At 44.6% G+C, this 14,873-nt stretch overlaps 1 protein-coding gene across 1 annotated transcript; it reads left to right on the forward strand.

The window, feature by feature from the left end:
• The first annotated feature begins 6,066 nt into the window (after positions 1–6,066).
• LOC122709194 (sperm motility kinase 2B-like) lies at positions 6,067–6,987 on the forward strand. Its single transcript, XM_043926345.1, has 2 exons — positions 6,067–6,612; positions 6,778–6,987. The coding sequence occupies exons 1-2, from the start codon at positions 6,067–6,069 to the stop codon at positions 6,985–6,987; spliced, it is 756 nt and encodes a 251-aa protein (XP_043782280.1).
• The last annotated feature ends 7,886 nt before the right edge of the window (positions 6,988–14,873 follow it).

Consider the following 14,873-nt stretch of genomic DNA (forward strand, 5'->3'; position numbering starts at 1 on the left):
TCCAAGTAAGGTCATAGAACAGAATAACACCCTTAAAGACTCTAATATATTTCTCTGCATCCTCCAAATAGTTTCCCAGATCCTCCTTAATTCTTTGTATTGATAAGAAAAGGGGTACTTAACTCTCACAGACTGGTTATTCCTCCCCATGGGTCCTTCCTGAAGAGGCAACAGCTTGTGTTGCTGTTCCTCAGCCTCTCTAGCTACCCTTTGGAAGAAGTCTGTTTTTCCTTATCTCTGTCTCCTACCCTCCGTCTCTTCCTCCATCTCATCTCCTTTCTCATCCTGTATTTTACCCTTAGTTTTAGTTGCCTGAGTTTCCTTTATTTCTACTGAGTTTCTGTTGAAACCACAGTAGTCTGAGGTCATATTGAAACAAGGATTGCCTGAACCTCTGCTGAGACTGGAGTAGTTTGAATTTCAATATGAATTTCTACTGAGACCAAGGCAGCCCTTCCTAGAGGGGTGCCCTGACTTTCAGTTTGTTTAGCTGGGAGCCCCCAGATACGGGGGGAAAGTAGGAGAACAGGAGGGAACTGAAAGTTTCACACCCAAATCTATACCCTTAGGACATAAGTCTGGCATGTCTCACAGAGAGAAAAAGAGCAGCACATGTGTCACTTCTACCCATTTCTTTTGTTTTCTACAGAACCAGTCTAATTGTAAAATGGTATAATTAAGAGACACTCTAACCAGCCACTGTTTGCCATCCTCCAATGGATACAGTGGCCATGCAGTTTCACATAGGAAGGTCAGGTGTGTCTTCTTTAAGCCCTGGGAATGGAATCTATCCAAGTTTTTCAGGATACAGTCCAAAGTAGTAAGGCTGGAACTGTTAGCTCCCATTTGTAAAAGAGAAAAAAGCAGTGTCTAGCACCTTGGCTCTTTTCTACGCGAGGTGTCCCTCCTTGCTGTAGATGGGAATGGAGATAGGTCTTCCACCTAAGCTTCCTTCCCTAGCTGGAGTTAACCTGTCTCTTACCGACACAGGTGCCTCATCACTGGCTTTCTCTGTTCTATCACCGAGGCGGGATGGAGATGAACCCAGGGGTAGACCTGACGGCATCCCAGACTGATGTCCAGTTGTTCACCATTAAGACCTTTTCCTGATTTCTGCTCTTCCTCTGATGTCACCCAGGGTGCAACAGAGTAGCCTTCCGGAATGCCTCCCAAGCTAAGACAACTAGAGGAAACATTCGTCTGCTGGGTGCCTATGCACAGTCCTGAATATATTCCTGACCACAATAAAACTGGTAAACCATAAAGGGACAAACATAAAACCCAAAATGTCCCTTCAGAGTGTCACGACACCAGTATATGTCATCGTGAAAGAGGTGGTGAAGGGCCAGCCAGAGAGGAAAAAGTGATTTTTGTCTTCTAGCTATTAGGGCCAATCCTTTCAGCTCATTTCCACAGATTCCACAGGAAGAACATCTAAGAAGTTGAGACAAAAGTCACTGGGGAGCCTCCTCTGGTCCGCTAAGAGCTAGTGTTACCAAAGGAAGAAGCCCATTGCACTTCCAATCTGACCAGATCCTAGAATTTCCATTCTGTGTCCTCAGAAACCTCATGATTGCCAGCAGTGCCTCTAATCCATGTAGACCGGAGGCATAGCTGTGACAAGCACTCACTTTCAGGTTGCTGGCCCCTGAGGCAGGCAACTAAGAGAGCAACCTCTAACCTGAGAGATGTTTGTGGAGCTAGAGCTCCACCTAGCTCCAAACCGTGCTCCTGTCTGCAGTGCATGAGAATACAACCAAGGTAACTTTCGGCTCCTAGAAAGGCTAGGTGCTTCATGACTATCAATCCAAACTTGGGGTCTAAGTCAAAGTACACAGTAACAGCATGGATCACAAGTCCCTTGAAAGTCTATTATTAGATTAGGTTAGTAGTTTCAATTTCCCAGGCAGTTACAAAATGGTCAAAGAGGCCAGGAAAAGTTGACTGAGAAAGAAAAGTCCAGTCCACGCGTTTCACCCATTTCTGGCTGCTCCCCTTGCAGGGACGTCAGATGGCTCTTGGCATTGGCAGGTAAGTATAAACCCCTGACTGGCTCATTTTGGGGCTACCTTCAGTCGTTACGAGGCTCCATGGAACCACAAAGCCAGTCTCTACTCTTGCTTCACACTTGTTTGTGCATCTCTTCCATATAGCATTCACACAGGCACACTGTGTTAGTAAAGTACAAAACATGTTTACTAGGAGAACCAAAGAACTAGAGCTCTGAATGTCTTTACCATGTCTTGAACATCCTGGGAGAGCCCCCAAGATGAAAGGTTGTGGTTGTGAGCTAAGAATGACACCAGAATTCTTGGCCTCCAGATGAGAGTATTTCAATATGGGGCCAGATATGAGGCTTGATCACTCGGAGCTTTTGTGTAGCAAAGTTTTATTAAAGCACAAAAAGGATAGACAAAACTTCTGACAATAGACAGCAGAAGGGGGCAGAAAAGATAGCCCCTTGCCAGTTTTTAGCAAAGCATCTTATTTCCTGTTAGCAAGCTGTTGATCATAGAAGAAACACTTCAAGGTTGAGAGAGTTGCACCAGGTTTCTCTCCCATAACATACATATCTGCACAAGGGGAGTCCTCTCCAGACTAGATGTCTCTGGGTGAGATATATTGTATCCACAAAACAACTGATGTAAGTCTTGAAGGAAAACAGACCTCCAAACAAAACATAGTTTCATTAACATAGCTTAAGGAAAACTTTTTCATGAGTAAGATATATTGTTTCTTTGGGCAATCAGCAGCTCAAGCTTTGGGAAACAGGTACTTACAGATAGAATCCATTGTCATCATAGCAATACAGGATTAAAAGGAGCCTCCTACTCACGTGACTAAAGCGAGAGCAAAGGAATGTAGGAATAAAGGTCTACTGCTTGCCATTCATTTCCTCCTGCCACCTGGGGACCTCTGGCCTCCCTAGCATAACTTGCCAAATAGTGGGGCCTTAATATGATAGGAAGTGTCCTTATAAGAAGAGGAAGAGACACCCAGAACTCTCTCCTTCTGTGTGAACACAGAGAAGAGGTCATGTGAGGATGGAGACAGAGGATCATGGTGGGCTACAGTCCTGTCCATGGGGTTGCAAAAGCGTTGGATACGACTTGCGACTAAACAACAGCAACAGTGTTGGAAGAGGGATGTCTACAAGCCAGTAAAGGAAATATGACTGAAACCAACTCTAACAACACCTTGATTTTGGACTTCTAGCCTCTAGAGTTGTGAAAAAAATTAATTTCTGCTGTTTAAGGGATCCAGTGTGAGCTTTTCTTTTGTGGTGCTCTGAAGACTACTGGGGCTTCCCAGGTGGCACTAGTGGTAAAGAATGTGCCTGCCAATGCAGGAGATGTAAAAGATGTAGGAGACATGGGTTCAATCCCCTGGGTTGGGAAGATCCCCTGGCAGAGGGCATGGTAATCAACTTCAGTATTCTTGCCTGGAGAATCCCATGGATAGAGGAGCCTGGCAGGCTACAGTCCATGGGATTGCAAACAGTCAGACATGGCTGAATGGCTAACACTACGCAGACTACTACTAATACAGGGTCCTACACATTACTTTAAAAATTTGTGTAGATTTTCTTTTTTACCATATTATTTGAGGTGGCATTTGGAATAGGAGGTTCTGAGACTTTTGTGCATCTGTTGATAGTGGTCCTCAGCTCCTTTTCCTGAAGCCTGCTCTCATTGCTATTGCCTCACATCAGTCTATCTTGTAGCTTCTGTTACTGAGCTGCTGCATTCAAAGGGACCTGACCCTGGTTTACCTTCATATTGGAGGACAAAGACACTGCAGTTTCCAAATGCTATCCTTGAAGTCAGGCACATACATTCATTTTTAGAGACCAATCAGAATTTTTATCCCAAAGTTAAAAAAAAAAAAGTATTAGAAACAGATGATGATTTTTGTGTGTGAATGTTTATTACAAAGTAGTCTCAAATCAAATTGAAAACAAAAAGCGGAGCTACAAACCAAAGGTACAATAGTACTAGCTTTTCATTTTTTTTAAACTTCTGATTTTATACTGGAGTACAGCTGATTAACAATGTTGTGATAGCTTCAGGGGGATAGCAAAGGGACTCAACCATACATATACATGTATCCATTCTTCCCCAAACTCCCCTCCCATCCAGGCTGACATAGAGCATTGAGCAGAGCTCCCTGTGCTACATAGTAGGACCTTGCTGGTTATCTGTTTTAATTATAGCAGTGTAGCACGAGCTTTTCTAGTCACCCATCTTTCTGTTTTTACTGGAGATCTTTATCTCTTCATAAGGCTTTGAGTTACTGTCAAAAATCCTGCACTCCAATCTGAAGGACTCCGTGCTGAGGCAGAACTCCCTCAACTCTTACAAACTGGGCATGTCTTAATTTCTCCTTCATTTTTGAAGGACAGTTTTGCTACACATAGGATTCTTGGTTGACAGATTCTTTCCCTTCAACACTTCAAATACACTGACCCATGTCATCTGGCCTCTGAGGCTCCCTATGAGAAATCTGTTCATGATCCTCCCAGAAAATCTCTCAGCTTTGCAGACATTAATTATGTGCCTTATGAGTGTCACATGCAACAGGACAGTTTCTGATAGTATAGTCAAGTTCATTTAAATGGTCACTTTATTTTGAGACCAGAGTTTAAGGAAAAGGAATTGAATATTGCAAGTGTAGATGTTATGAGGTCCTTAACATCATTACTGATTTTCAAACTAGACATGGGAAGTCTGCTGAAGAATTTTACAGCTTTCAATTTCTAAGAAAGTGAATACCAGTCTCTCATAGCACATATAAAGAAAAATCTCTTTAGGATCCTGTTTCCTAAGTGTAAAGGGGCCTTGAACCTGAAAAGGGAGAAAACCATTAGGATTTATCCTCAGCCATGATTGGTCTGTTTGCTGCTCTGTCCTCACAGGGCACAATTGTGATGAAACTCACTAAAGACCTTACATAAGAGCCCACCTGGCCCCAGATTTTTGGTCCTTAGAGCCCAGGAAGCTGATACTGGTGACCTGACGACTGGATCCACAGTTAGCGTGTTTTTTTCCCTGTGTTTTTGCCATTCTGTTGATTTTATTTTTCCTTTTTTTCCTCTCCTCTTTTTTATTTTTCTCATTTTTCTTTTCCTTTTCTTAATTAAAAAAAATTTCCTTTTTTCTTTCATTTTGTTTTTTCCATCATTTTCTGTTTTTTTTCCCCTTAATTCTTTTCCTCATTTTTTAATTTTAGTGTTTCTCATTTAAAATGTCTTTCTTTTTCTTTTTTCCTTCATTTTGTTTTTTACCTTTTTTGTTTTTGTTTTTTTCCCCCTTAGTTCTCCTTAGAGAACTTTTTTTTTTTTTTTTTAGTTTTTCTCGTTTGTAGAGTTTTTCTTTATATCATTTTCTTATTTTGCTTTTTCCCATTTCCCCCCCTTAATTCTTGTTCACATTTTATCTTTTTATTTTTTTAGTTAGTGCTGTTAGTATTAGTATAGTTAGTATCATTGGTACAGTGAGCATATTTGGTATAGTTAATAGTTTATTAGCATAGTTAGTATAGGTAGTATTAGCATAGTTAGCATTGTTAGTGTATGTGACATAGTTAGCAACGTTAGTATAGTTGGCATAGTTAGCATTAGTATAGTTGGCATAGTTTTGTTGCTAGTATAGTTGGCATAGTTAGCATTCATTAGTTTAGTTGGCATAGATAGCATTTGTTTCTTTAGTTGGCATAGAGTAGTTAGCTGGTAGAGCAGTTAACTGGTAGAGTAGTTAGGGTTTACCACCATGCAGGACCTAATGGCCAGGTGTTCAAATAAATGAGCTCAAATAGAGAATTATGAAATTGTCCACACTATTGGAGAAGGATGGCATGCTACAGTTCTGTTGGCCCGGCATGTTGTGGCCGGGACCGAGGTGGCCCTTAAGGTAATAAAAGCAAACTGAAATTCCACTTGTCCTAGGGTTCTTGTGTGAGAGGAGACATATGCAGCTGTTAGACCATGAAAACATAGTGAAAGTCCTCGATGTTATTGACACGGAAGACTCTACCATCACGGTGATGGAATACATGAGCAGGGGAGACATGCAAGCCTACCTGGATGACCAGGGCCGCATGACGGAGCAGGAGGCCCAACGCCTTTTCCGGCAGCTCCTATCAGCCCTGAACCACTGCCACAAGCGGGGCATCGTGCACTGGGACCTGAAACCAAGCAACTTGTTCCTTGATGTGGACCACAATGTGAAGATCGCACACTTCAGTCTGAGCTACGATTACTGCCCTGGAGAGAAGTTAGGTACATTCTGCAACACCCCTGCCTTCGCAGCACCTGAGATCTTCCTGGAGTTGATGTACTTAGGCCCACCTGTGGATGTGTGGAGCCTTGGTGTTATCCTGTACATCATGGTGACTGGGTTTGAACCCTTCCAAGGACAAGACTACCAGGAGATGAAGCAGAGTGTGCTCACAGGACATTATCATGTGCCCAATGATCTAGCAATCATCGTTAATAGCAAGCATGCAACATTAATAGCAAGCATGCTGACCCTCGACCCAACAACCAGAGCTCCTTTACCCCATGTTCGGCAGCATCTATGGGTCAAGATGGATGAGAAGAAGCCACTCCAGCCAGTCAGAAGATGGCTTGGAGGTGACAGTCCAGAACACCAGCGGCACCCGTGATACCCGTGGCAAGAGCGGCACCCATGGCAAGAGCGGCACCCGGGACACTCGCGGGAAGAGCAGCACCCAAAACACCGAAAGCACCCGTGACACTGTGGCAAGCGCGGCACCCAGGACACCAGTGGCACCCGTGACACCCAAAGCAGGAGTGGCATCCACGGCAAGAGCGGCACCTGGGACAAGAGCCGTATCGGAGACATCAACAGCACCCAGGACAGGAGCGGCCACCTGGGACACCAACGGCACCTGAGACAGGAGCGGCACCCACGGGAAGAGCGGCACCCGAGACTCCAGCGGCACCCGGGACACCCACGGTACCTGTGACATCAGTAGCACCCGAGACTCCAGCAGCACCTGGGACAAGAGCGGCACCCAGGACACCCACGGTACCCATGACATCAGCAGCAAGGCCCCAGAGGGAACCCACTGCTCCCTCAGTGTGGGCAACACTGCCGGAAACTCCTACCAAGCTGGGCAGTCCCACTCCCCAGCCACTCCCTCTGGCCTCAGAAAAAGAGGGGCGTGGCTGGGAGAATATGGAGGTTTATAAGAAAACATTGTTGCTGTGGACTGCCCAGCAACACCACACAAATAAATCAGGCCCAGAACAACCCATGGATGACTGACCAAGACAAAAGGAGCCCTGCCGAGCTCCCTGGCACCCAGTCAACTGGACTATGGGATTCAAATCCAGCACCTCCACGGCCTTCAGGAGCCCTGGCCTGCTCAGAGGATGGTCTGGAGTGGCCTGGGAGACCAGAAGAGGCATCACCCTGACCCAGCTGCCCCTCCTCTGCCACTGGGTGAAACTTCACAGGCTGGACTCTCCACCCAGGGCACGTCCCCCTTCCCCAACACTCCCCCCTCCATGTTGGTGGTGGAGGGGATAGTTCTTGCCAACTCCTTGGTTCTTCATAGTTTTCATAAACTTTATTTCTCCAGAAAGATGTATCTCCAGCTGTTTTGCATCCTCTCCAGTTAGAGAAGTGTGTAGTCATGTAGGACTCGGAGTTAATGACCTAAGAATTAGCACAATGATCCTCAGGAGTAACAACTGCTGCACTGCAGGGCAGAAATGCAGAAAGAGTATATTATTCTCCCAAACTGACAATACTGAACATTTTCAGAAGGGCTGAGGGGAACTTTTGATCTTGGCAGCCTGTGTTAATGATGACCGGGAGGTCTAGGATAGGAGAGTAAGTCCCCTGAACCAGCCGGTGTGTGGTGTGGTCGGCTCCCTGTATAGATGAGTTTCCTGAATGTTCTGCAGGAGTCGGTGCTCTCCTCTCCCCTGTGGGGAGGGGCCCTGATGGGTGAGGTTTTGTTACAATATTGCTTGTTTTATGTTGTGGCCTCAGGGCATGTGGGATCTTAGTTCCCCGACCAGGGATGGAACCCACATTCCTTGCATTGGAAGGCAGAGTTCTAACACTGGAATGCCAGGGGAAGTCCCTTTTTGGATGCGTGGGTTTGACCACAGGGACTGGATGATTTTAAAACACTAGATTTGTCAGCATTACCTGGTTCCCTTGTTCAACGAGCCCCTGAACACAGGGGTGCCTGGAACAGGGTCTTCTCCCCAGAGGCCTGTCTCTGGGGACGCACACTCTCAGCGGCAATGACTGCACCATTCCATTGGTTCTTGTGCGCTTACATGTCACTTGCCAACTGCGGAATCCTTCACCACAAGACACAGAACACTCTGCCCACGTGCCTGTGAGCCACCTAAGAACAAAAACTACAGGAGCTTAGTAGGATGATCCCTATAGGGACTGTCTTCCAAAGAGAAAGCCCATCCCAGCTGTATGACTGTTTCAGGGCCGACATATGTCTCTGGGAGTGGGCAGCAGCACAGTAACTCCCAGCCATACTCTCAGATTTCCTTTCACTCAGAAGCAACAGAATCACCGTGCAGACACAATAGCATCGGGGTGGGATAAAGTCATCATCAGGGAGGTAAGAGCCATCAACTGTGTGACCTCAGAGACCAGAGATAGGGCAAAATTAGGTGGAAATTTTGGAAAGGTGAATTTCAACTCATTGAAACCAAAGGGAAGAAAAAAGGAGGAAGCACCTGGGTGCTCCTTGTTGGTGTTGTTTGGTCGCTCAGACGTGTCTGATTCTTGCAACCCCATGGGCTGTAGCCCACCAGGCTCCTCCGTCCATGGGATTTTCCAAGCAAGAATACTGGAGTGGGTTGCTATCTCCTCCCCCAGAGGATCTTCCCAAGCCAGGGATCAAACCTGTCTCCTGCAGCTCCTGCATTGGCAGGGAGATTCTTCACCACTCGCGCCATCTGGGAAGATGAACTGGGAGACTGGGACTGACATACACACTACTGTGTATAAAACAGATAACTAATGAAAGCTACTGTATTGCACAGGGAACTTTATTCAGCATGCTATGGTGACCTAAACGGGAAGGAAATCCAGAAAAAAGGGGATATGTGTATACAGGTGACTAACTAACTTTGCTCTACAGTAGAAACACATCGTAAAGCAACTATACTCCAATAAAAAATAAATAAAAGATGTTTCTGCTTATAGAGTGGACAAGGCATTCTAGAGAGGAGACAAACTCATGAGGTTCCTGATGTGGCCCGTACAAGGAATGACAAAGACATTGGGAACAGTGGGAAACTGACAGGAATGGATGGAAGTGAGAGGAAAGAGGGGTGGGTAGCTTAGGATGTAGTCATTGTGATCTGGAACACTCACTAGGGGCAGATCAGATTTGGTGGAGATTATGAGTTTGATTTTGGATACTTTTTAAACTATTGATTTGTGTATGATATCAAAAGGTTATTAATGGCTTTACCCCTGGGGATGCAGATGATACCACTCTAATGACAGAAAGTGAAGAGAAACTAAAGAGCCTCTTGAGGGTGAAGGAGCAGAGTGAAAGAGCCAGCTTAAGACTACATAGTAAAAAAAAACTAAATTCATGGCATCTGGCTACATTGCTGCATGGAAAATAGAAGGGGAAAACGTGGAAGTAGTGACAGATTTCCTCTTCTTGGGCTCCAAAATCACTGTGGATGGTGACTGTAGCCATGAAATCAGAAGAGGACTGCTTCTTGCCAGGAAAGCAATGAGAAACCTCGACAGTGTGTTGAAAAGCAGAGACATTATTACTCTGCCAACAAAGGTCTGTATAGTCAAGACTGTGGTCTTCCCAGTGGGCATGTGTAATTGTGAGAGCTGGACCACAAAGAAGGCAGAACACCAAAGAAGTGATGCCTTTGAACTGTGGTGCTGGAGAAGACTCATGAAAGTCCTTTGGACAGCAAGGATAGCAAACCAGTCAATCTTAAGGGAGATCAACCTGAATATTCACTGGAGGGACTAATGCTGAAGCTGAAGCTCCAGCATTTTGGTCACCTGATGAGAACAGATGCCTCACTGGAAAAGTCCCTGATGTTGGGAAAGACATAGGGCAGAAGGAGAAGAGGGCATTAGAGGATGAGATGGCTAGACGGCATCACCAATGCAATGAACAAGAACTTGGGCAAACTCCGAGAGATGGTGAGGGGCAGGGAGGCCTGGCATGCTACAGTCTATGGGATCACAAAGAGTCAGACACGACAGGCGACTGGATAACAACACCACCCATGGGGGTAGAGTCTAAGGAATGGTGCTTCTCATGAGTGCCTCTTGTGATGCTGCCCTTCTGCCATATCTCTGAGGTGAACCCATGAAGTCAGCATCCCTATGCTCTTAAGGTCCATTTGTGAGTGCAGGGAGCAGGTAAGAGTGGCAATTAAGACCAGAAGCTCTGAAATCGGACTAACCTGATTTGAATTCTGGCCCTCGTACCTGTGTGGCCTAGGAGAGTTTTTCCAGCTGTATAATAGAGAATGAACAACACTGGAGACATCCCTGGAGGTCCAGTGGTTAAGACTCTGAGCTTCCGGTGCAGGGGACTTGGGTTTAATCCCTGGTTGGTTATGTGGTGTAGCATAACTGAAAAAATAAGTGAAATAAAATAATTTTTTTATAAAAGAAAATGAACAATATTGACTTGATAGATGACTATGAAGTGATCCACATAAACTACTTAGCTGAGCACCAAGTATAGTCCACATAAAACAAATCTTAGTGGTTGAGTCATTCAGTCCAAATTACTGTGCATTTTAAAACAAGTCAAACCCTGGTAGCAAGGAGAGAAGAGTGACTGCACACACCTCAGGGGGCAGCCCCGGATGTTACAGGGCTGTCCCTGTGGCTCCCGGAGCTGGTCACAGAAGGCCTCGCTCACTTCCTCCCATTGGCCACCAGGCACTGGGGTCTCTGACCTTGGGCTCCCAAGTGGCCACACGTGGCGGAACAATGAGTCCAGTTGCCAAGCTCCCAGAAAGTCTGCAGAAAGAAAAGGAATCTCATAGATGGCCGCCGGAGGAAAAGGGATGATGGGCTAGAGACAACCCGGCCAAAGACAACTATGAGCTGCTTTCTGGTTAGCTGCCCATCGGGCTCTCTGAGCAGCAGACAGAGAATCTGCCATCAGATGGGGTAAAGGGGCCCTTTAAATCTCATTTTCCCTTGACTAGCTCGTTGTCATAACCACGGGGGGTTATTACAGCCAGGATGGAGCCCTTAGTCCTGCAGCTGAACTGGAACCCAGTGTGTCTGTTGCCAAATCTACCTCTTTCAAAATACTACCTCACATTTCACAAAGGCCCCTTGACAGTTCAAGGCAAGACATACAGCCTGAGAAAGAGGTTGTCTCAGGCCAGCTAGATCTGCCAGAAAAGTCCCATAGAAGGAGGAGAAACTCTGTGCAGTGGGCCGGCTTCTCAAGAGTCTCCAAGCAGAGCCAAGAGGACAAGAGAGGAGGGTTTCTCCAGGGGATGCCCTAATGGATTCTCTTTCTCAAAAGTGGATCAGATTGAGAGAGATGAAAGATGATTTAGCCAGGAGAAGGGATTAAGCAGACAGGTTCAAGATACATTTCAATGCCATTCTTACTTCTCCACTAATTCTTAATCTAAACTTCAGATGAGTCCTGAAGCTGAATAAACAATTTGCCATAGAGCCCTCTGGAAAGGTGAAAATGGGAGTTTCCTTTCTGGGCATACACACTGAGGAAACCAGATCTGAAAGAGACACGTGCACCCCAATGTTCATCGCAGCACTGTTTATAATAGCCAGGACATGGAAGCAACCTAGATGCCCATCAGCAGATGAATGGATAAAGAAGCTGTGGTACATATACACCATGGAATATTACTCAGCCGTTAAAAAGAATTCATTTGAATCAGTCCTAATGAGATGGATGAAACTGGAGCCCATTATACAGAGTGAAGTAAGCCAGAAAGATAAAGAACATTACAGCATACTAACACATATATATGGAATTTAGAAAGATGATAACGATAACCCTATATGCAAAACAGAAAAAGAGACACAGAAATACAGAACAGACTTTTGGACTCTATGGGAGAAGGTAAGGGTGGGATATTTCAAAAGAACAGCATGTATACTATCTATGGTGAAACAGATCACCAGCCCAGGTGGGATGCATGAGACAAGTGCTCGGGCCTGGTGCACTGGGAAGACCCAGAGGGATCGGGTGGAGAGGGAGGTGGGAGGGGGGATCGGGATGGGGAATACGTGTAAATCTATGGCTGATTCATATCAATGTATGACAAAACCCACTGAAATGTTGTGAAGTAATTAGCCTCCAACTAAAAAAAAAAAACAAAAAAAGCTGAAGCTGACCATCTCCAGTAATCATGGCTTGTTTTCCTTTTAGTCCTCGTTCCAAGCAGCCTTTCCTTTCCCTTCAACACTGGATAAAAAGATGAAGTAGGACATGACGATGACAGATTTGTGTATGATCACAGAAAGTACCAGATTTTCTTGTAATAATCACAAGTAAGTAATAGCTACCAGCTGTGTCCACAGGCTGTCCACCGAGTACACCTATGCCTTTAACTGAACTGTTTCCTGGTGCTTCCTTTTGATTTTGGAATTTTGTCCTAAATTGCATAACACTTGCAAAACAAAACAGTACACATTTTTTAGCTGCCCTACAGTTTATGTAAAACATTTTTTTAGAAATAGCTAAGCTTATTGAGAAGTTTCCAGGTGATAGGTACTGAGTTAAACACTTCAACATCAATTTTCCATTTAATTCTCACAGCCATCTTGTGATTTAGATTATTTTTACTTGCAGAGGTAGAAATGGAAAGAAGCTATGTGACTTTTCCAAGGCCCTGCAGCTGGACTGGAACCCAGTGTGTCTGATGCCATACCTAACTCTATGTCACATTTCACAAAGGCAAGAAAATAAGAGCTACCAAGGGACATTTCATGCAAAGATGGGTACAATAAAGGACAGAAAGCAGAAGATATTAAGAGAGGTGGCAAGAATACACAGAAGAACTATACAAAAAAGATCATCATGACCCAGATTACCATGATGGTGTGATCACTCACCTAGAGCCAGACATCCTGGAATGTGAAGTCAAGCAGGCCTTAGGAAGCATCACTATGAACAAAGCAAGTGGAGGCAATGGAATTCCAGCTGAGTTATTTCAAATCCTAAAAGATGATGCTGTGAAAGCGCTGCACTCGAAATGCCAGCAAATTTGAAAAACTCAGCAGTGGCCACAGGACTGGAAAAGGTCAGTTTTCATTCCAATCCCAAAGAAAGGCAATGCCAAAGATTGTCCCAACTACTGCACAATTGTACTCATCTCACTCACTAGCAAAGTAAGGTTCAAAATCCTCCAAGCCATGCTTCAACAGTACGTGAACCGTGAACTTCCAGATGTTCAAGCTGGATTTAGAAAAGGCAGAGGAAGCAGAGATCAAATTGCCAACATCTGTTGGATCATCAAAAAAGCAAGAGTTCCAGAAAACCATCTACTTCTGCTTATTGACTATGTCAAAGCCTTTGGCTGTGTGGATCACAACAAACTGTGGAAAATATTTCAAGAGAGGGGAATACCAGGCCACCTAACCTGAGAAATCTGTATGCAGGTCAAGAAGCAACAGTTAGAACCGGACATGGAATAACAGACTGGTTCCAAATCAGGAAAGGAGTACATCAAGGCTGTATATTGTCACCCTGCTTATTTAACTCATATGCAGAGCACATCATGTGAAATGCTGGGCTGGATGAAGCACAAGCTGGAATCAAGATTGTTGAGAGAAATGTCAATTACCTCAGATATGCAGATGACACCACCCTTATGGTAGAAAACAAAGAACAACTAAAGAGCCTCTTGATGAAAGTGAAAGAGGAGAGTGAAAAAGTTGGCTTAAAACTCAACATTCAGAAAACGAAGATCATGGCTTCTGGTTCCATCACTTCATGGCAAATAGATGGTGCAACAATGGAAACAGTGAGAGACTTTATTTTGGGGGGCTTGAAAATCACTGCAGATGGTGACTGTAGCCATGAAATTAAAAATGCTTTCTCTTTGGAAGAAAAGCTATGACCAACCTAGACAGCATATTAAAAAGCAGAGACATTACTTTGCCAACAAAGGTCCATCTAAACCAAGGCTATGGTTTTCCAGTAGTCATGTATGGATGTGAGAGTTGGACCATAAAGAAAGCTGAGCACTGAAGAACTGATGCTTTTGAACTGTGGTGTTGGAGAAGACTCTTGAGAGTCCCTTGGATGCAAGGAGATCAAACCAGTCAATCCTAAAGGCAATCAGTCCTGAACGTTCATTGGAAGGACTGATGCTGAAGCTGAAACTCCAATACTTTGGCCCCCTGATGTGAAGAACTGACTCATTGGAAAAGACCCTGATGCTGGGAAAGATTGAAGTTGGGAAGAGAAGGGGATTACAGAAGATGAGATGGTTGGATGGCATCACCAACTTGATGGACATGAGTTTGACTCAATTCTGGGAGTTAGTGATGGACAGGGAAGCCTGGCATACTGTGGTCCATGAGGTCACAGAGAGTTGGACACAACTGAGTGGCTGAACTGAACTACACTGCCCCTTCTCCCAGGCAACTGCTTCTCTATTTCTGTCAACATACATCAGTAGTATCTGTTCTTGTACTTCATACAATATGTACTCTTTTCTGTCTGGCTTCTTTTGTTTAACATAATGTTTTTGAGATTCACCCATATTGTTGTGTATATCAGTAACTCATTCTTTTTTATTGCTGAATAGTATTCCATTGTATGAATATACCCTGGTTTATTTATCCATTCTCCTATTGATGGTTATTATGAAATAAAGA

The sequence above is a fragment of the Cervus elaphus genome, chromosome 15 (assembly GCF_910594005.1).
Source record: "Cervus elaphus chromosome 15, mCerEla1.1, whole genome shotgun sequence".
In the NCBI taxonomy this organism is placed as follows: Eukaryota; Metazoa; Chordata; class Mammalia; order Artiodactyla; family Cervidae; genus Cervus; species Cervus elaphus.